The 18864-nt window shown below is 46.2% G+C and overlaps 2 protein-coding genes across 7 annotated transcripts in view; one reads left to right on the forward strand and one right to left on the reverse strand.

Annotated features, from left to right (window-relative positions):
• Positions 1–197: 197 nt before the first annotated feature.
• march7 (membrane-associated ring finger (C3HC4) 7) lies at positions 198–11862 on the forward strand. 5 transcript variants are annotated; one of them, XM_010886522.4, is made up of 12 exons: positions 198–279; positions 2480–2684; positions 3395–3535; positions 3890–4055; positions 4402–4584; positions 4668–5787; positions 5959–6128; positions 6265–6368; positions 6603–6704; positions 6844–6892; positions 7366–7481; positions 10959–11862. In XM_010886522.4, the coding sequence occupies exons 2-11, from the start codon at positions 2490–2492 to the stop codon at positions 7458–7460; spliced, it is 2325 nt and encodes a 774-aa protein (XP_010884824.2). In that variant the 5' UTR covers positions 198–279; positions 2480–2489; the 3' UTR covers positions 7461–7481; positions 10959–11862. The 5 variants fall into 5 exon arrangements, with proteins under 5 accessions (XP_010884824.2, XP_010884823.2, XP_010884825.2 ...); XM_010886521.3 differs by lacking the exon at positions 10959–11862 and having other exon boundaries at positions 7366–8070; XM_010886523.3 differs by lacking the exon at positions 10959–11862 and having other exon boundaries at positions 4477–4584; positions 7366–8070.
• ly75 (lymphocyte antigen 75) overlaps positions 9849–18864 on the reverse strand; it is a 23921-nt gene continuing 14905 nt past the window's right edge. The window contains exons 19-35 of one of the 2 annotated variants that reach the window (XM_010886520.4): positions 18613–18677; positions 18120–18196; positions 17852–17988; positions 16957–17062; positions 16481–16635; positions 15720–15849; positions 15305–15525; positions 14707–14869; positions 14339–14500; positions 13917–14039; positions 13534–13725; positions 13200–13423; positions 12782–12992; positions 12511–12672; positions 12263–12379; positions 11152–11343; positions 9849–11037 (exon numbers count right to left, since the gene is read on the reverse strand). In XM_010886520.4, coding sequence (XP_010884822.2) covers positions 10865–11037; positions 11152–11343; positions 12263–12379; positions 12511–12672; positions 12782–12992; positions 13200–13423; positions 13534–13725; positions 13917–14039; positions 14339–14500; positions 14707–14869; positions 15305–15525; positions 15720–15849; positions 16481–16635; positions 16957–17062; positions 17852–17988; positions 18120–18196; positions 18613–18677 — 2610 coding nt within the window. In that variant the 3' untranslated portion in view covers positions 9849–10864. Of the gene's footprint in view, positions 11038–11151; positions 11344–12262; positions 12380–12510; positions 12673–12781; positions 12993–13199; positions 13424–13533; positions 13726–13916; positions 14040–14338; positions 14504–14706; positions 14870–15304; positions 15526–15719; positions 15850–16480; positions 16636–16956; positions 17063–17851; positions 17989–18119; positions 18197–18612; positions 18678–18864 lie in introns of both variants that reach the window. The other variant, XM_010886519.4, reaches the window with a different exon arrangement.

The following is an 18864-nucleotide window of genomic DNA, read 5'->3' on the forward strand; positions in this document are numbered from 1 at the left end:
TTATTATTGATTAATAAAGTATACATATGCACAAAAAGAGGAAATTACAATCATACTTTAATTCACACCGTAGCGATGATTATCACTAAGACCATAAAACAATTATAATAGAAGGAATAAGTGCATTGTGTCCATTGGCTGGAGTACTTGCCAATCACCATCTTGAGTTATACGTATTTCCTTTGGGTGTCTGATTGCATTGTAAATCACATGACCTTCTCTAGCTATATCAACACAGACTCCAGTCGTTAATGAATGCAAGCAAGCTTGGAAGCGAAGGTGAGAGAGTGTGCGCTGCTTTTGCATGACGTTAGCGATAAAACTTTCCTTGATATTGCTAGTGAAATTGTTTTACATTTCAAAAGGGCAAGGAATTAAGGGATCCCTTCGGTAGAAAATGTATAACATTAGCTAATATGTTAGCCAGTTTTTGTCCGAGTCGGAGGGATCATCAACAACAACAAAATAAAAATAGGCCTCTTACCTAACCGTACCTTTCTGGCACTAGGTAGCCAGCTACTAAATCAGCAAATGTAGCTACTTCACCGCCGTATTTGTGTTGTCTCAAAGACTCATGCATTGACAAATTATTGTAGATTTGACGGACATGTCCTCTGTGGAGTCGTTCCTTCCAGAAGTTGCGAGTACAGACTAATGCTAGCTACTGTCGGTCGATAAGATAGCTAGCAAGTGAACTTCCCCTATTTTTTTGTGGTCATGATGGACTCGCTAGTAAGATGCAGTAAGTTATGTAGCGTAGTAGCTAGCAATACTTGTCCTCTTCATCCATTTTGAACTTCTAAGTCATGCCAAAAACTACTTTGTGAGGCTAGCTTCCCTAGCTCGTTAGTTAGTTAAACAAGTGTAGCTTTGAGACCGTGTTTCTTGCTGACATGTCTGCTTCTAGCTACTGTAACTGACAAGCTGTTTCGAGATCTGGCCAGCAACAGAAATGGCTACTCTTTCTTGGAAACTGACTGACATTTCTGAATCCTTTTATAGTTAGCTGATGGAAACACTAACCATGTAACATCCGAGGGCTAACTGGTTATTCATACGATGTTTCACTGTATTACTCAACTGTTGCGTCAATAGGTACAGTATTTCTCTAATCCGTGATAAGTAAACGTGCCAGGTCTGAATCAGGAAGAGGAGTCAAACTATTTTCTCAAAGCAAAATGCCCCTTGGTAAAACAAAAAAACTAATGGCTAGCTAACCTACATTAAATATAATTGACTTTTCCAGTTTTGCAGCACTTGACTGAATTCATGGCTTTTGTACATGTCTCCCATGCTGGAGTTTTGTATTCAGATCTTTTCAACCTGAGTTATGTCCGCTCTTATAAACAAACATGGGGTCAATCCGTTTGAACTCAATCACTTTTTGCCGCCCTGCCCCCCCTCCCCGTTTGTTTAATATCAGAGGGGGACTGTGGTGTCCTAGTTAGATTTTGGACAGCATTGCTTTGTCTGATGCCACTCTAACCACCTTGTGGGAGGTTTGGAGCATGCAAGCTCAATTGTGGTTCTGGGGAATAAGCTTTGGCACTTGTACTTCCTGGTTTTGTGAGCAGTGTAGCAAGATTAGTGGCCCTCTTCCATTACCCCCCACAGCCTGTGTGTGGGATGCCTTTAAAAAGCAGTTAAACCTCAAAATGAAGCTTAAGCAGTTAGTGTTTCAGGGAAGCCCCGTGTGTTTCTGGTCTTTTACATTGGGCTATTTTTCTGGTGAGCGATACATTAGGAGCGCAACTATAAAAATATTCTTATTTAATCAGTGTAGCACCGTACAATATACCCCCTATGCTGTAAGTGTCTCACTTTTAGGAGCCTTCCCTGAACTGTTGATCATGGGGTGGGGCCTGACAGAGTAAGCAGACAAACGGGTTTCTTCTCTCTCTGGTTAACCTGTCTCTATACAGGTGCTGTGAGCCATAACGACCAGAGGAATGTGCCTTTTAATAAATTATCCTGTAGTAACCTAACTACAGTAGGTCTGTTGTGGCCCGCACATTCCTCAGGAAATGTCGCTGCCCAGACTAACTAGACACTATTCACCAGCGGCACACTTTTCCCTAGTTTGCCTTTTAGGATGCCGGTGCAGCTGACAATGGCCAGGAGCCCGCTAACTGCTTCCACTGCTGTTCAGTTTGATTGTCCCGAACTCAGGCCCGCAGCGTGTCTGTTGCCTCAGTGTCACTGCCGAGACCACCTCCTGTCCTGACTGGTGGGCCCTTATCTGATTGAGATTCCATGGCTTCAGTGTGTTTGTAGTTTGGGAATCGACACTGGTTCCATCTTATCTTGTCGAGTTCTGTTTAGCCTTCACCTGGCACGGGTACTAAGGGCTTCAGCAATAACAGAGTTTATGTTGGGACTTTGAACTTTGTACTGTGGTCCTGCATCTGTCTAGTGTATGGGACTAGAAGGGTGGGGGGGGGGGGGGTGGCGACAACTATCATAACATGTCTTTTTACAGCCAATCAGTGATGGATTCGAAGCCTCGTCGGCTGCCCTTCACGGTGAGCAGAACCTCGTCGTCGTATTCTTCCCCTTCTGCCTACTCGTCTTCCTCGTCCTCCCTGGGTTCCCTGGAGTCCAACACGCTCTATGGAAGATCCAGTTTCCTAAACAGTGACCGATTCACAAGGGCCACCTCCCTCAAACCTGACCTCAACAACCAGGTACTTAGTCCGATCGCGGTGTAAGTGGGGGGCGGCGTGAGCGAGGATGCCTGGCTAGACATCTAGTGCTGACTCTTTGTCACTTCAGATTCCTAAAATCGGTCGTCTATGCCTGGATTTTAATTGTGATTTGTGTGTTCGAAGTGGGGGGGGGAAGCTTCACAAAAACCAATGTTTTGTATCTGCCCTCATTTTCCCCCTCCTCTGAAGCACCAGACTTTCCTTGCTGCCATCTGACTTCTGAGGGACAGTTGGTTGCTCTCTTGACACCGTTCTCTCCCAGTCTAATGTGCTAGCTCTTTCCAGACACAGCAATGCTATCTGTGTTACTCAGCCACTGGGGCTTTTTATAGGTCTGCCTAGATGCCAGCATGTTTTTCAGCCTGTCACAGACTCTGTTCCAGGATAAAGTTACTAGTGGACTGCTGGTGTCTGCCTTTTGGCCAGTTGGACTAAACTTCCAGAAGAGTCCAGAGCCTGGCTCAAATGCAGAACAAACAAGCCCTGTTTTGCAAACAGGTTTAAGTACAATTATACAAGCTTCTTGTTTATAACCCCCCCCCCCTCCCCCCGTAAATATCAATCATGCAGTAAATTTATGAATATGGCGTTATAGATAGCTATATCTAATGTTGCTCCTGTGCACCCTCCATTACACTAGTTTGCTGTGTGCATTGACCGGTACTGTCTGTGTTTCCTGTCCGTCTCAGGGCTCTCGGTACCTCGGCTCCACCAGGGACTACAGTAGTGCTGACAGCCGTCACGCCAGCTGGAAATCCCCTCTAACCACCAGCTCTGTCTCCTATGACCGGTCCTGGGCCGAATCCTCTCTGAGCAGCCGCTGCAAACTGGTGAACTCCCGATGAGACTTACGTTCTTCATTAGGGCACGACTTGTTTATTCTGCCAAATAAAAACCTGAATTTAGCTTTATTTAATTTTTTTGGTGGGGTGTTCAAGGTAGTCCTTCCAGTGAACAGGACCCCGCTTGTCAATTCTCTTCTGGAGTTTAAGGAAACAGCCATGTTCCCACAGGCTGTTCAGCAGTTTCTAGCATGAGAACTATAAAACTGTCATTTACTTGGTCTGATCATTTTACTTGTTTAGCTGAGTATTTCAGGTTCTGACGGTAGTATTTCTGCCAGCAGTCTAGTGTAAAGGGCCCTTGGAGCCTGTTTTTGATGTCGTTCTACTGCGTTTCTTCAGACTGATTCGGAGAGAAGACTGGGGACGTACTCGGGACTCAACAGTACAACGGATGATGGAGACTCCAAACGGGTCAAACTGTCCTACACCAACCGGGCAACGTATACTAGAAGCCCCTCGTCTGTGACCGGGTCCTCATACTCCAGTAGTGTTCTCAGAGACTCTGGTATCAGTGCCCTGCTTCTATCTTCTGACTGAGTTCAGTCCTGTGGATTTGAGACTTGCTGACGTTTTGTCCTCCTTAAGCCCCTTTAAGGCATGCAAAATATGGGGACGTATTGAGTGAACATTTCCTTAAATTTGCTCTGTTAGTGCCTTAGCTTTTTCTTAAGTTTAGTTGCAGATCCTGCTAAAAAAAACATTGCTTTGAGGAATTATGCTATTCTATGATATGACTCCTTAGTTTGTACCAAATGATTCATAGTTTGTGCTTTAGCCAACCATTAACTCTGCTTTGTAACCTATCTTTCCTAACATGCAGGTGAATAACAAATTGACACCTTGTGTTTAAGATTCGCCTTCGTGGAAATCATACCGGCCTCTGTCCAGGTCGTCGTCTTCATCTTCGTCGTCCTCTTCCTCCTCAGAGCCCCTGTGGTCTCGGCGGGAGCAGGAGAAGAGGAGCGAGGAGAGGGGTCTGTCCAGCTTTTCTAACACCAGCAGCCACAGGAGTTCAGGAATCACCTCAGCCCTTTGTATGTTGTCTGTACACGCTGTGAAATGTTGAGACACACACACACACACACACACTGCTAACGCAGGTCTGTGTTTGTTTCAGACCGACCAGACCGTGTGACCTCCACCTACGCTCAGGGTGCCCGACCCAAAGAGACTCTCTACTCTTCCTCCATTAGAGAGAGCTGCTCCGTCAGCCGCCATCTCTCCTCCACCCACCAGCCCTCCTCCTTGGCCCGCGACTCTACCGCAGCCACCTCACGTGCCACCGGCCGCTCCCTGTCCACCTCCACCCCCTCCTCCCTCCGCGCCCCCCAGAAGACCCCGGAGCCGCCCGTAGCTTCCTCCGCGCCTCGGCCCTCCTCTTGGTATGCAAGCCCCCCAGCTAAACGGGAGCCCCTGGTGTCCGGCCCCCCAGCTCCGCTCCCCGGGCCGACCCCCGAGGGTGTTGAGGTGCCAGACGGACGTCGCTCCACCCGCCGCCTCCTCTCCCGCCTCTTCTCCCGCCGCTCCAGCCAGGACTCCAGCGGTTCTGGCTCTGGCTCCGCCTCCCGCTCCTTCGACTCCGCCGAGGAAGCGCCCGCCGCCGGTGAAGCCCCTGGCCGCGCCCCCCTGGCTGACGGCGAGGAGAGCGCCCGGCCGTCGAGCGTGCCGCCCGTTCCCAGAGGCTCTGACGCGGCCCAGGCGTTTGCCTTCCTGAGGCGTCGCAGACAAGGCCTGTCTCCGGTCCAGGAGGGCCAGAACCAGCGTACCCCGGAGGCCCAGCCCGGCCTGGATGCCTGGAGAGGAGGGAGCGTCAGCAGCACCGGGGGCAGTACTAGTACAGGTTCCTCCTGGCTCTCCTCTTCCATCCGGAGCCGCTGCACCCCGCTGTTCTCCCGCCACAGGAGAGAAGGACGGGATGAGAGCGCCCAGCTGGCCGGTTTCCACGGCACCCAGTTCCCCGTCGCCACCGGAGACGCTCCTGAGGCCGAGGCGGACGAGGATGAGGAAGATGAGGAGGAAACCGCAGGGGCGGTAGCCGCTGCATCGCCGGGGGTGATCGGGGCCAGTGCCGGCCTCCAGGAGGAGTTGAGGGTCATGGCGGTGAGGAGTCAGCGCTTGGCCAGTGTCCATGACAACCTGATGATTGCCATGGACATGTCCAGAGCGGCAGAGGGCCAGGCCAAGGAGAAGCCGGCTCCATCCAGAGACCCGGAGAAGCTCCGGAAGATCCAGGAAAGGTCAGGATGTTGTCTTTGTATTGGGGGGGGGGGGGGGGCGCTAAATCTGCATGCTCCTCCCACCCCCTACTGGACCTTGGCTTTATTGTGTCCAGAACTCATTATGCGAATGCTTCTGAATGTGTGTAATCTCTTTTTAATGATGAATTCCGAACCCTTCTCCCTGTCTAGCCTGCTTTTGGAGGACTCTGATGAGGAGGAGGGAGACCTGTGTCGTATTTGCCAAATGGGGGAGCAGTCTCCCTCCAACCCCCTGATTGCGCCTTGTCGGTGCACAGGCAGTCTGCAGTACGTTCACTGCGATTGCATCAAGAAGTGGCTGCGCTCCAAAATCAGCTCTGGTGAGTGTACTCTTTCCTCCCCTTTCTCCGGCCTTTCCCTTCAGTGGTCACGATATTTCTCCAGTTTTTGCTTCCGTACCCGGGCGTTGACCTTCCCCGACTGACTTCCATCCGGATCCCTCTCTCCCACCTCCAGGCACTAACTTGGAAGCCATCACCACGTGCGAGCTGTGCAAAGAGAAGCTGCACCTGAACATTGAGAACTTTGACATCAACGAGCTGTACAGGACACATGAGAGGGTAAGGAGTTGTTCAGTTAAGCACGGTCTCCCAGACGGTTTGTCTGGTAAACCGGCGATGAGAAACGCTGGGCAGCCAGTCACGCTGCTGCTGTGCCGTCGACTGAATACAACCGGAACCGAAGACTGCGAATCCTCCTTCGGGTTCTGCTTAAGAGCCTGTATCTAGAGCCTGTATCTAGAACCAGTACAGTACAGAGGTTCTCGGTGACGATTCCCTTTATCTCGCTCACAGTCGGAGTACGAGTTCATCAGCTGTGGCCTTTATCTGGTGGTGCTGCTTCACCTTTGTGAGCAGAGGTTCTCCGACGTGTTGGGAGCGGCCAATGATGCTGGGGTAAGGACGCGTCTTCGCACAAACACGCTGGGCGTTGAAGCCGTTTTTGATTGTTCAGGCTCTTGTCTTATTTCACTTACTCTTGTGACAATGTGGTAGGGTGACGTGTTTTAAACATTCTACTCCCTCTTTCGCTCAGTTTTTCAACTTGGCGAGAACCCTTCACGAACACATGGACAATCTTGAAAGTACGTTTCTGAATTTCCAATGCCGTGTACATACCTGTTTTAATAGCTTGTTTAGGCTCCTAGTCAAATTGGGCAGACAGGCCTAACCCCTCCACTTTGATTAAAGTCACAGGTAAGTGTCCCAGGATGTTGTCTAGGACATCATTGTCACATAAGAGCAAAAGCATAATTGCATTGCCACATAGTATTGCCGGGCGCTGTACTGATCTGTCGGCATAGCAACACTCCTATGTCGAAATAAGTCCGTTAGCCAGGCTAAAGGTCCTCTCAGTGGAGGTTACTAGATCATTGTATATGATCTGCATGGCAATATCCATCACTGAATATTAAACTGTCTAAACATTGTTTTACAACCATTAAGGCTGTAGTAAACACTGTTGGCTTTTCCCCTGTCCAAATGAACCTTTTTAATTTTGCTGTGCTACCAGTTAAACGGGCTCCAGGTTCATTAATATTTGATTCCTCTGCTGCAGGCTCTTATGGGGAGTCTGAGGAGGAAGCTGTGGACACAAGGCCATCCATTGACTTCTGTGACCTCGACGAGGACCTAGAAGAAGAGTATAATTGATCAAGGGAGAAGAAAAGCAGGGTGAGGCGGTTGGGGTAAAGTGTTACCCTCCCATAGCTACCCGTTCTGTTGCCCCTCCGTTTCAGGCATGTAATTACACAGCGCAGTGGCTTCTGGGAAAATGTTAGTCAATGCCAAGTAGATGGAAGGTAGAAGTAATGATGTCATAGATATGCAAACAGACTTTTATTTACCCTGCATTTTGGTTTCCAGATGAGTGCACTTTCTAATGCTCTTTCAAAAAGAAAAATCTTTCTGAACTGTTATACCACGAGTGCTTTAAATATTTACTGACCTTAAAAGGCAGATCTTGTGGTAAGATGTTGTTACAGAAAGTGAAGGATTCATGAACACAACACTGGCTTGTCAGCTTTGTCTTACCTGTGTTCAGGAGCACAAAATATTTTTCTTTTAGGAAACTAAGAACTAAAAAAAAGAACTTGGCCAATTATTCCCTTGGTGAAATAATGCAAATTTAGAGTGACATGTTAATAATTGACAAAGACCGTTTTTCTGTTTTTCAATGTCTGTCACTGTCTGTGGTATGAAAATGCCCTTTAGCTTGTCCTTGTTTTTACAATAATTGTTGCAATAAAGTTTTGAATGTACAGCAGTGTTTGTTCATTAAACAAACCAAGACAAGGACACCAACAAAGTGGTAAATGGGATTTAAGTGTCATTGCAAACTAGTTCAACAACTCACTCAAGGGTATAAAAGCACATAGATGGATTTCTAACATCTTATGGACTGTGAAATGTTTATTTCTTCAGTTAGACATTTGATTAGGATGTGTTTGGTTTTTACTGTGGGTACATTTGTTGTACCTAACCCCCGTAAAATATTTTCTATTCTAATTCTATGCGTTCTCATTAACCCTTTATGCTTGTCATGTTTGCCGACACCACTGACATCAAAGTGCTCTGTTGGACTGTCTTGTATAGAACTACACATGTTGACTACTTTCATTTCTACCATTGATGACTGTTCTATTTAACCGCACTGCTGGTTACGATAAACAAGTCAACTGTAAAATGTCAGTACTTCTGCTTTTGGTTGAATTGTGAAGACCTGAAATGTTAGACTAATGGTAGCTGGGGTCTAAGCTGAAGCCTATACATTTAATAGTTTGTGCTGTGATCATCTCTATGGAAGTAAACGAATGTGGTTGGTACAGTAATTTGCAACTGGAATCTGAGTCTTTTAACTTTCTAAGTTTTTTTTTTTTTTAACTTTTGTAGTCCCTAATCATGTTTGTGAGTGGGTCAGAGACATTATCTGAAGGCCACTTGTTTAGCTTTAGGCCTACTTTAAAATGATTTAATTTATCAATTTGCAATGTTTTTGGAATCTGACATTGCCACCATAAAACTATTTACAAGGTAGTCTAGTGGTTTGGGCAAATGAGTAGTGGGTCTGGTCCAAAAGGTCCCTGATACCTTCCCACAAGTTGTTGCTATAAATATAAATAGGATTCTTAATGAACTTGCCTGGTAAAACAGAAGGTTTTCCAAATGTTGGTCCTCAATAGCATAGGAGTGGAGTTCTTCACCCAGAATGTGTATTGATTGTAGACATTGAGGGCAAGTTCTAGTGTGTGAAGTTGTTACAGATCAAAAACATGAATAAAATGTTAACTGCGTGTGCAAGTGAACACCTGACAACTTGGCAAGATTTTTCGCAACAGACGTTAGGGAACCTATCGCCAATGCTGTCGAGTGAAACATCTTAATGACAAATCAATCAAGTGTTGGTATTTGAAAGCCAAGGTAATCTGATTCAGGTGGTGTCCGATATACAGTCTTTACTTCTCTAGTATGGCATATTGCATGCTGGCTCAGTGCTGTCCCCTATAATAGCAGGGGGGTCTCAATGGAATCTTTACGTTATGTTAAGGTACAGACCAGTTGCTAATGGAGCGTGAGTCATACAAATTTGCCTGTTAGATTTGCATTTACTATTTTACATATTCGCCTGAGACAAGGTTGGTCAATGAGTACATCAACTCAGGCTGACAACAGTCCTTCAGGGAAGGCTTTCCCATTCTACCCATAAGGGATTTAGTTCATTCGCTTGTAGGCCCTGCCCACTGGTCACTAATCTCAGCCCACTTCCTGCAACCAATGACATTAGTTGTCTGTAAGGCAGAACTTCGCTCAGGAAAAGATTGAGGCCGGGAATCAAATCTGTGTGCTGTATAGCAAACCTGTACAGTAGATTGCCTGGATTTAATCCTGGCCTGAAACCAAACTTGTGCGCTGAGCTCTATGAATCACAAATGTTTCCATCTGCTTAGCCTCTTTTCAAAACAATTCACATTCAAGTTGTAGGTCACAGTAACCCGTCTAAATGAGTACATTTCCTAATAAAAAAAATAGAGAAACAATGCCTAAAGAGTAAATACTTTTTTTTATTGGAAGACCTCCATATCTGACTAGAGTGGTTGGTTCATGAGGGACCAATAGAAATATGGATATGGTGTATGACATTTTGGTTGCAGTTAACAAGCATTGTTGCAAGGCAGATTCTGAAGGTTCTGATTACTAATTATCACAAGATTCAAAAAGCATCTTTGGTTTAGATTTTCCTTACCAAAAGTAAAAAAATACTCAACAGTTAAATATTTACAACGCATGTGGGTACAATTTGAGTGCGGTTTGAAAACATGCACTGCCCCCCCCCCCCCAAAAAGAAAAATAATAAAAAACGACAACTCCCAAACAAGATAACTATTGCGCTCCATTTCAGAAACCACTTCCAAGGCATTATTCAAAATAAAACATTCCAATTTAAAGTGCAAAAGGTTCTCAGTAGTTAGAGTGCATATAAGAGTCAGTGACATGAATCATCTAAGGCTTCAGGCATTTACATTTGGTGTGAATAGCATGTAGTTGCAGTATCCAAGAAGTCTGTGTTGCATTAGCTAGCTAGAGTACATACCTGTATTATACCTTTAAAAAAAATGTAAACCTTGATTTAAAATCAAAATACATAAATCACAGAAAGTGAAAAGAGGAAAATCAGTGCTTACAATAAGATAGAAATACCCTGACCACAAGCATCACACATCCAGTGCCTTTTTTGTCTAGTAAAACTCAAATCAACTCTTCAGCAACAGATACATTTTGGCAGCTCATTTTACCATCAGTTAATTAAAACAGTTCTCCATTAAGTTAAAAAAAAAAAATAATATAGCAATAGTTTGTAGGTATTCCCATAACCCTTTTGGCTAGTATTTACAAAAAAAGAAAAAAGTCTAGAGAACCCGCTTGGGATTTTGTACAAATAAGTTATTTCTTCTTAAAATTGAAAAAGGCTGTTTCATTCTGTGGTTATTGTTTGCAGAATAACAAGGCCTAATTGGATAGGTCCTCCTTTAAGACGTGTAGCGAATACAAGACCAGGCTCACTCTGCTTCTATAATACTAGTGCTGTCAGCGTCATCGATGGTTCTTTTGTAGCGAACAGTGGTGGAATATCGGTTCCTGCTCTTTTTGTAGACGACAAAGCCGACGGCCCCCAGGAGGAAGGTGAGGACCACCAGGAAGAAGACCAGAGCCACTGGGGCATTTCCTGACCCTGGTGACGGACACAGACGGTCACAAATCTATCTCGGAAAAACCAACCCGACTATGACATTGGGGCCGTCTCTAAAACAGAGGCTGTTCTCAGCGGCCGACGGGAAGTACTCACGTGCGGGAGCTTTGCATACGATGCGGCTGCGGCTGTCCTCACAGCTGACCCTGCTCCACACGCCTCCGTCCGCGGACACCATGACCGCACACGACTTCTGTTGGCCTGCTGTCCGTACCCCTCTGGCGGAGTCCTTGGCCGCCCAGTTGGAGAAGGCCAGAGAGGAGCCGTCCACCCAACCCACCGGCTGACCTAAAGAACACAGGGAAAGGTTAAGGTCTTCGTATCTGATGAGTTCCAGTACACTCAATTCATTTGTAAATTGTATTTATGGCATTTTTAATTTTCCTACGATTTTCTTAAGGCTCTTGCTGTCATGTACGGTGGACTGAAGGTATTGACCATAAGATGTTTTTTCCGTCCTTTTCGCTTTATACTTAGTTTGGATTTGAAACAGTGATTATGACCTTAAAGTATATATTCTTAGCTTTCATTTCAGGGAATTTGTGTACATATCTTTTACATATTCAGATTTCATCACTCGAAACATTTTAGGACAAATAATATAACGATGAAATTAAGCAAATATTTAGTATTTGGTCCAATTTCCTTAGCATGAAATAACTCCCATGAGTCTGTTACCCACTGACAATCTCTAGGGTGTCTCCTCTTGGTGATGCTCTGCAAGATCTGTACTGCAGTAATTTTTTGTTCTTTAGGTAATTTTTTTTAACCTAAAGCACATTAAAGGCGTGTTCAATTGGATTTCAATCTGGAGTCCTGGCTCTCTTAGGTACTTCTAGCAAAATGTAACCTAACCATCCTGTTTGGGAAACAAACTAATGGTTTGCATGTGGTGTTTTAAGATAGTGAGTATTCTTTTTAATAGAATGTTCCAAACTGTTTCGGTTCGCCAAAGGTTTTGGCTGTTTCCGTTTCAGATTTTGGCTTTCTTTATACGTCCATTGGTCCTCATATTGACAAGCACTGAAAGCAGACACCACAGGCAAAGCAGATGCTTGAGTCAAGACTAGACTCTGACAAATGCTAATACGCCCACATGAGTCATATCACCAAAACACAGATTCCAATACTCCCAATACTATTCCATAGCCAGTAACCCCAAAATGGCAAAAAATCCAAACAGAGTGTACAGGTCAGGACAGAGTACCGTGAGTGTCAAGGTCTATGCCGAGCCACACGCGGCTGGTGATGAGGGGGTTTTCTTCCATGTAGCCCGACACAAAGTCGTTCTCCTCTTTGGTCTTTATGGTCAGCAGCTGGGCGTCTGTCATTCGGACGGAGAAAGGACGGAGAAAGGATGGAGAAAGGATGGAGAACATCAGCGGCACCGTTCAGCCGATTCGGTGAGAACGCGGCAGCGTGTCAACCGGGGGAATTGGCGCACGAGCGACTCACCCAGCTTCTCGCAGATGCGCCTGGCGGCGTCCATGCCGTACACGGAGTAGTTGTAGAAGGTCATGTCGAAGGCGTAGCAGTGGTCCTGGTACTCAACCCACCTGGAAGAGCCACTGCTCGGGGGGCAGTGCTTGGCGGCCTTTTGGGCACCGGGGAACGACCCTAATTGGGACAAACAATCACGTGTCAAAGCGAAGCGTGTTCCACCGGGGGTTCCCGAAAAAGACCTCCGGTCGGATCGGAAACCTGTGGAGATCGGCGCGCGATTTACTTTGGGTGTTGGTGGTCACGGTGGTGTTGTAACAGATGGCGCCGTCCACCAGGGCGCCGCAGTCTTTCTTCTTCCAGGCACCGTGGGTGGTGACGTATACGCAGCCGCCACTGGCATCGGAGTTGGATGTGCCCTCAGTGCCAGAAAACATTGGCTGAATGTAGTCAAACTTTGTCCCGTCTGACCACTCATAGGACTGAGAGCCACTAGCCTGCAATGAGATTGTACACGTAAATATGAAATGTTGTTCGATGACAAAGATCATAATACCAACTTGGGACATTTTTATCCCATTTTTAATCTTTGTATGTTTTCTTATTGTATTTTTTCTTATTATGACGTTTTCATTTGTTTTGATGTTTTCATTTGAGTATTTGTATTTATGTTATTGTACTTTCATATATGGCAGGTCCCTTACGTCTTGACTTGACAGTCCGATCCACAGCGGGAAGCCGTCTCTCTTGGCAATGAGCTCCATGTGTGATTGGTGCTTGGCGTCGTGCACGCTGGCCAGGTGTCCGTTGCTGCGCCCACACTCCTCCAAGGCCTGGAACCAGGTTACCTTCCTGGTTATCACATGGTAGCTCAGATTGCCATAGTGCTCAAAATCACTGGCCGGCTGCTTGTATTGGTCCTTAGAATCTTTTGGAGCAGAGATAAAATGTGAATAGATCAATAAACTAAGTAGTATAGCTGGAAAAAAAAGGTAGTAGTATTCCTTTTCAACAGCTGAACAAAAAGTTTTTATTAACCTTTGTCCAGTTTGCAGGCCACAATACTTCTCTGCTTGAAGATACTAAAGTATTTTCTGTCTGTGATTATCTCCCAGAGTCCCTGAGTGGTCAGTCCAGCCAGGAATGTATCGCCTGGTGACAGGTTTGGTCTTCCATTAGTCCAGTTAGTGTACTGGACGTTCGTGCCGTCATGCCACTTCATCTGGTTATCTAGAAAAGACAGTAAGAACCACTTTATATGAAGTAAAATGATAAATTTTTAATCTAAAGAATGATCTAGAACTCTGTGTTAAATATGTGATTCTATGGTACGGTCAAAACAGCATGTCTGAAACATAAGGACACACGACATCTCCATGCAGCGTTGGCCAAAGGAACCACAGGGAACCCAACCCACTCACCACTGTCATCCATGAACATCCCCAGCCAGATAAACTGCACCAGGTCTTTAAAGGGAAGAAGCTGCTGCCTAACAAACTCATTCTCCTCCACATTCCTGATGGTCAGGATGTCTGCATCGGCAGCTGAATAGAAAACAAGCCGGGAAAACTTAATGAGGCTCATGAACTAGTGAGCATTTTATCAATTAACACTGTCCAGCTACAGCTGATGAAGCCCATATGATCAGGTTATGATGTGATTATAGTGCAAATGATTCCTGCAACGTTTGTGCTAGAAAGTCAATCAATCAATCACATTCATAAAGCCCTTTTTACCACAGCAGTTGTCACAAAGTGCTTTACAGAGACACCCGGCCTTAAACCCCAAGGAGCAAACAACAGTAGTGTTGGATTTCAGTGGCTAGGAAAAAGTGTTCCCTTACCCAGCTTCTTGCATGTCTGGTGTATCTGTCCTTTGTCAAACTGGTCCCATCTGGACGATGCCAGCTGGAACGTGTAGCAGTTGTTCTTGAAGGGGATCCAGTTTGGCCCGCTATTTTTATGAGGACATTTTACAGCGATGTCCTCGGGGGTAGTGATCGTTTCTTCTGGAAACATTGAACACTTTTAATTTACAAAAAATATTAAAACACAAAGGCTGTTTCAGAGGAAAATGCTCAACACAACTTGCAGACCCGAAAGGGGCGTGACCTTTTGGGGGGTCTGCGTAGTGGCCGCGCAATAAACTCGCAGCCACAGCCATTTCATTGAGGGTCCAGCTCACACAGAGTTAGCCTTACTGCCGTCCTACCGTGTGGAACGTGGCAAATGGCCCCCGCCAGCTCCTCCTCGCACTCCGTGGCCTTCCAGAAGCCGTCCGTATCCAGGTAGACACAGCGCCCGGCGGTGGGCTCTGCAGACCAGCGGCTGAACACCGTGTGGCTGTGATCCGTCCAGCGATAGTGGACGCCCTCCTGTCAGGCACACGAAAAACAACAACGAAGATGGATTTTATGACCTTTGACCGATATGACCTTTGACCAATATGACCTTTGACCGGATCGGTCCAACCGACGGCCGGGGGACACGTGTGGTGTTCATAAATGGTGTGGGGAAATCCTTCATCCCCGAGTCAGATTTGTTCCTCTGTCAAATCTGCGTCTTTTCGCTAAAGCCCCGAATATTTACAGCACTGACATACATACCGGGCTCTGTAGTCCATCGCTCATAGACCTGAAGAAGTTGGACTGGGGTTATCTATTCTACGCGATTCCACCAGGCCCTGAAAGGGTCGTTTCTCTTAACACCACCCGCGTATTACGTCCCGCCGGTTTCCTTTAGCTCTGCCGACTGTAAGAGCGATGGCGAAGAGCCGCAGGCAGGCACGCACACGGTCTGTGGTCACTTACGTCTTCGCTGAACAGGCCGATCCACATGGGGCTGCGGGCGCGGCTGACTTTCACGGTGAGGACTGACTGCTGCAGGGTGTCGGCTACGCTGGCCAGGTCCATACTCTGGTTCCTGCACTCCTCCAGAGCCTCGAACCACGTCATGTTCTTCTGAACCAGCTTAAAGGTGTGGTTGTTGGTAACGAACGCCTCCGATGGAAACCTGGGCGGCTCCGGCTTGTCTTAGGGGAGGATAGGGATGGACATGGATTAGACTGGAGTTCACACCTCATGCACGACGCTCCAATCACCTCCTCTAAACAGTAATAACAACCAGGTTGGAGTGGAAAAAAAACGAATCAATGCGCAAGGCAGACGGTTATCTAAGTCTTTTATCAGTTGTCTTCCCGTCAGAAGCTTTGTGACTGCGGTGTACCTGCGTAGTGTTGGCAGACGGACAGGTACTGCTGGTCGGAGCAGGAGGTGTAGTCCCAGGTGCCCATCATAGCCGAGCTGGGGTTGTTGAACATGAGGAAACACAGTTCCATGCTCTCTGGGTCATGAGGCTGTAGGCAGACAGCAACAACATGTAAACGGGCATCAGGTCAGAGGTCGGAGCTTAAATGAGAAAAAAAAAAAAAAAGTGCTCTACGAACACAATACAGAAGGAATCGCTGGTAGCATTAAGCAATACGCTTACATGTTCCCTCACGTCAGTGCAACAAAAATAGAAATTCTGGAGTTTGAAAAGTGAATAAAAACTAAATAAGGACACGATACTCATATGTAGGTATGTAAAGGAAGATGACAACAGGCTAGTGGTGAGTACATTATTTGCAGTATTTACACATGTATTCGCTGGAGGGGTGGAGATGTTTTGTGAGTTTGTACACTGATGAATAGTAAAGAGCCCTTGTAGCAGAAGCAGCCATGAAATCTGTGTGCGTGAAGGCCTTTGAAGAGTTGAGCAGTCTAATGACTTAATTGTAAATAACGGCTGTTGGTCTGATTTCTTACTCTATACTGGAATTATGTCAAGTCCCTTACTTTAAGGTGTATGTAGTACGCTGTATTTTTCTATTTAGTAAATATTTCCCTGTCAGCGTATATGCATTTCAAGTCCATTAGAGAATTATCCATTAGCTCTCTGAGGCTGCGTAGTTGCACAGAGAAATGAGCGGGTCAGGTTGAGCGTACATTGATTTGCATGGGTCGGAGCATTCCGTGAAGAAGGGGGTTATAGTTGATGTATGAGACTGGAGAGTCGTCCACCCACTTTGGTTCCCGCATTTTGAGCTTCATGCCGATCCAGGTCTTTTCAGGTTGCCCCGGCAACAGGGACGTCACAAAGTCTGTGCACAACATACAGACAGGTGTCACAACAGCCGGTTAAAGGTCAAGATGGGACCCCACACATCTTGTGTCAAAGCAGACATTTTACATTTAGCAACTCCTATAGAGGAACAAGATGCATGAAAAGACATCTTGGGGTTTGACAGTTGTCAATGTGTTACCTCAATGTAAGTCATTTTAGACTGTCTGCTTAAATGGCTTCAATATTCAATGTAAACTCTGGCGTCACGTTTTCCATCAGGAGGGAGACACAAAAGACCCCGAGACGGTAGAATTAATAAAAACCACTGCATCACCAAGGCAGTTGAAGATTTACTCACCCTGCTCAACTTGGTCTGCGATAGTGAGTAGAGATCCCTTCAATGACTGGCACTGCTCATTGGCTTGTTTAAAACTCAGATAAAGAGGCTTAACCAAGGTGTAGCACTGGAAAAGACAAAGACGACACTTAACACCAATTCAGACATCACAAGACATGCCCCACCAACAGGCCTACATGGGATAACATCCAGGGCTCTGGGGGGAAAACAACCTTCGAAAACAACTCGCCCGTTACGACAATCTGTGAGCCAATCCCCTCCCCTCACTCCTCCCGAGGAGGGACCAACTGTGACAACTGCACAACAGCTTCCTGTTGACATGCAGAACGGGTCCTGGGTGGCTAATGCCTCAGGCACGTTCAATTTCAACTATCTCGTCTGGTTTTTTTGGTTTTCAAGAACAAAGCAATTCAGTACGCTACCGCAGCTGCTGGCAATTCAAAGTTGTTTGATTCCACTGACTCTGCTTAAATCTCTGGGGTGTCTGTCAGACTGTTGAGACTAGCCTGGCTTCGTCAAAACTAAACAAATTTCCTTTTTTGGGGGGGGGCTATCAGTTCAAATGCATTTCTATTCACAATAACAGTAAAACCTTTTCCCGCACAGGTCCTTAAAATACATGTTAAAATTGCTAAACTATCTACGGTATCTTCGTCTTGTTAACTTGATTAGTAAAAATCACAATTCAAAGGAGACCGGACACACCCACAGTGCCAATGCATTTTTGTACAATAGAAGTAAACACATTTCCAGTGGAGCGTTGTGTCTGGCTTCACAACGCGGCCTTGCAGAGGGGTTGCAGTGCATGCGGTTTGGTGCATGCGGTGGATCTGTGCTGACGACACCTGCATCGTTGAGGTGAATGTTGAATGTTGAACAAAAAATGTAAACAGACCTTGTCCCTGAAGGGTATGAAGTCTTCCTCACATGGCAGACCCTCGGGGTGAGGCTCCACAGGTAGGGGCTCTACAGTCGTGGTGTTGTGTCTCTCGCACACAAAGGGCAGCCGCTGGTCACAGCTGTGGTCGTAGTCTGGAGGAGCAGATGTGTGTGTGTGTGTGTGTGTGTAAAAATAGGTCAAAAAGCACTAACGTATCAATCCTGTGTTAATGATCTGAAAGAAATGTTGATTTGATCTAGTCTGTGTGTTGTTTTTCACGTACTTAAGAAGATGCTCTCGGAGCTGATGGACGAACACCTGCCCAAGAATCTAGAATGGTAAATTCGCTTCCAGTGGAACCTAAAAAGGGCAGGAGTAGAAAATCATTCAAGTGTATTTCAAACAAACACACAGGATGTATATCATTGTAAAGTGACACTGCTTTTACATTGGGAAATATATATTTTTGTGTTGGTTGCGATCTGTTCTGTGTCTGTTGGTTGTGATCTGTTGTGTCTGATGGCGGTTGTGATCCGTTGTGTGTCTGATGGCGGTTGTGACCTGTTGTGTTGTGATCCGTTGTGTGTCTGATGGCGGTTGTGACCTGTTGTGTTGTGATCCGTTGTGTGTCTGATGGCGGTTGTGACCTGTTGTGTTGTGATCCGTTGTGTGTCTGATGACGGTTGTGACCTGTTGTGTTGTGATCTGTTGTGTGTCTGATGACGGTTGTGACCTGTTGTGTTGTGATCCGTTTTGTGTCTGACAGAGTCACTCACCTCATCGGTAAGATGTCTTCCTGCTCCCACATATCCACCCACCAGCTCTGTTTCTTCCCTGCTGTCTGTCCAATCAGATCACAATACAGATCACGTGAAACACACACGACAAAACAAATCCACCTCCTGCTGCACACATCCAACACACACACACACACACACACACACTGTTGTTTTATCAGGATGATTCAGTGACTACTGAAATCCACCTGGTCTCTACCATTACAGTCACACTTCAGAGTATTTTATTCC

Source organism: Esox lucius, chromosome 22, assembly GCF_011004845.1.
Source record: "Esox lucius isolate fEsoLuc1 chromosome 22, fEsoLuc1.pri, whole genome shotgun sequence".
NCBI lineage: Eukaryota > Metazoa > Chordata > Actinopteri > Esociformes > Esocidae > Esox > Esox lucius.

What these genes read in the sequence shown, in the direction of transcription:
- march7 (XM_010886522.4), top strand. Translation starts at nt 2,490, where the DNA reads ATGGATTCGAAGCCTCGTCGGCTGCCCTTCACGGTGAGCAGAACCTCG. An exon ending in CTCCGGAAGATCCAGGAAAG is followed by an intron (nt 5,788 to 5,958) that starts GTCAGGATGTTG and finishes CTCCCTGTCTAG; the next exon opens with CCTGCTTTTGGAGGACTCTG. An exon ending in GCGCTCCAAAATCAGCTCTG is followed by an intron (nt 6,129 to 6,264) that starts GTGAGTGTACTC and finishes TCCCACCTCCAG; the next exon opens with GCACTAACTTGGAAGCCATC.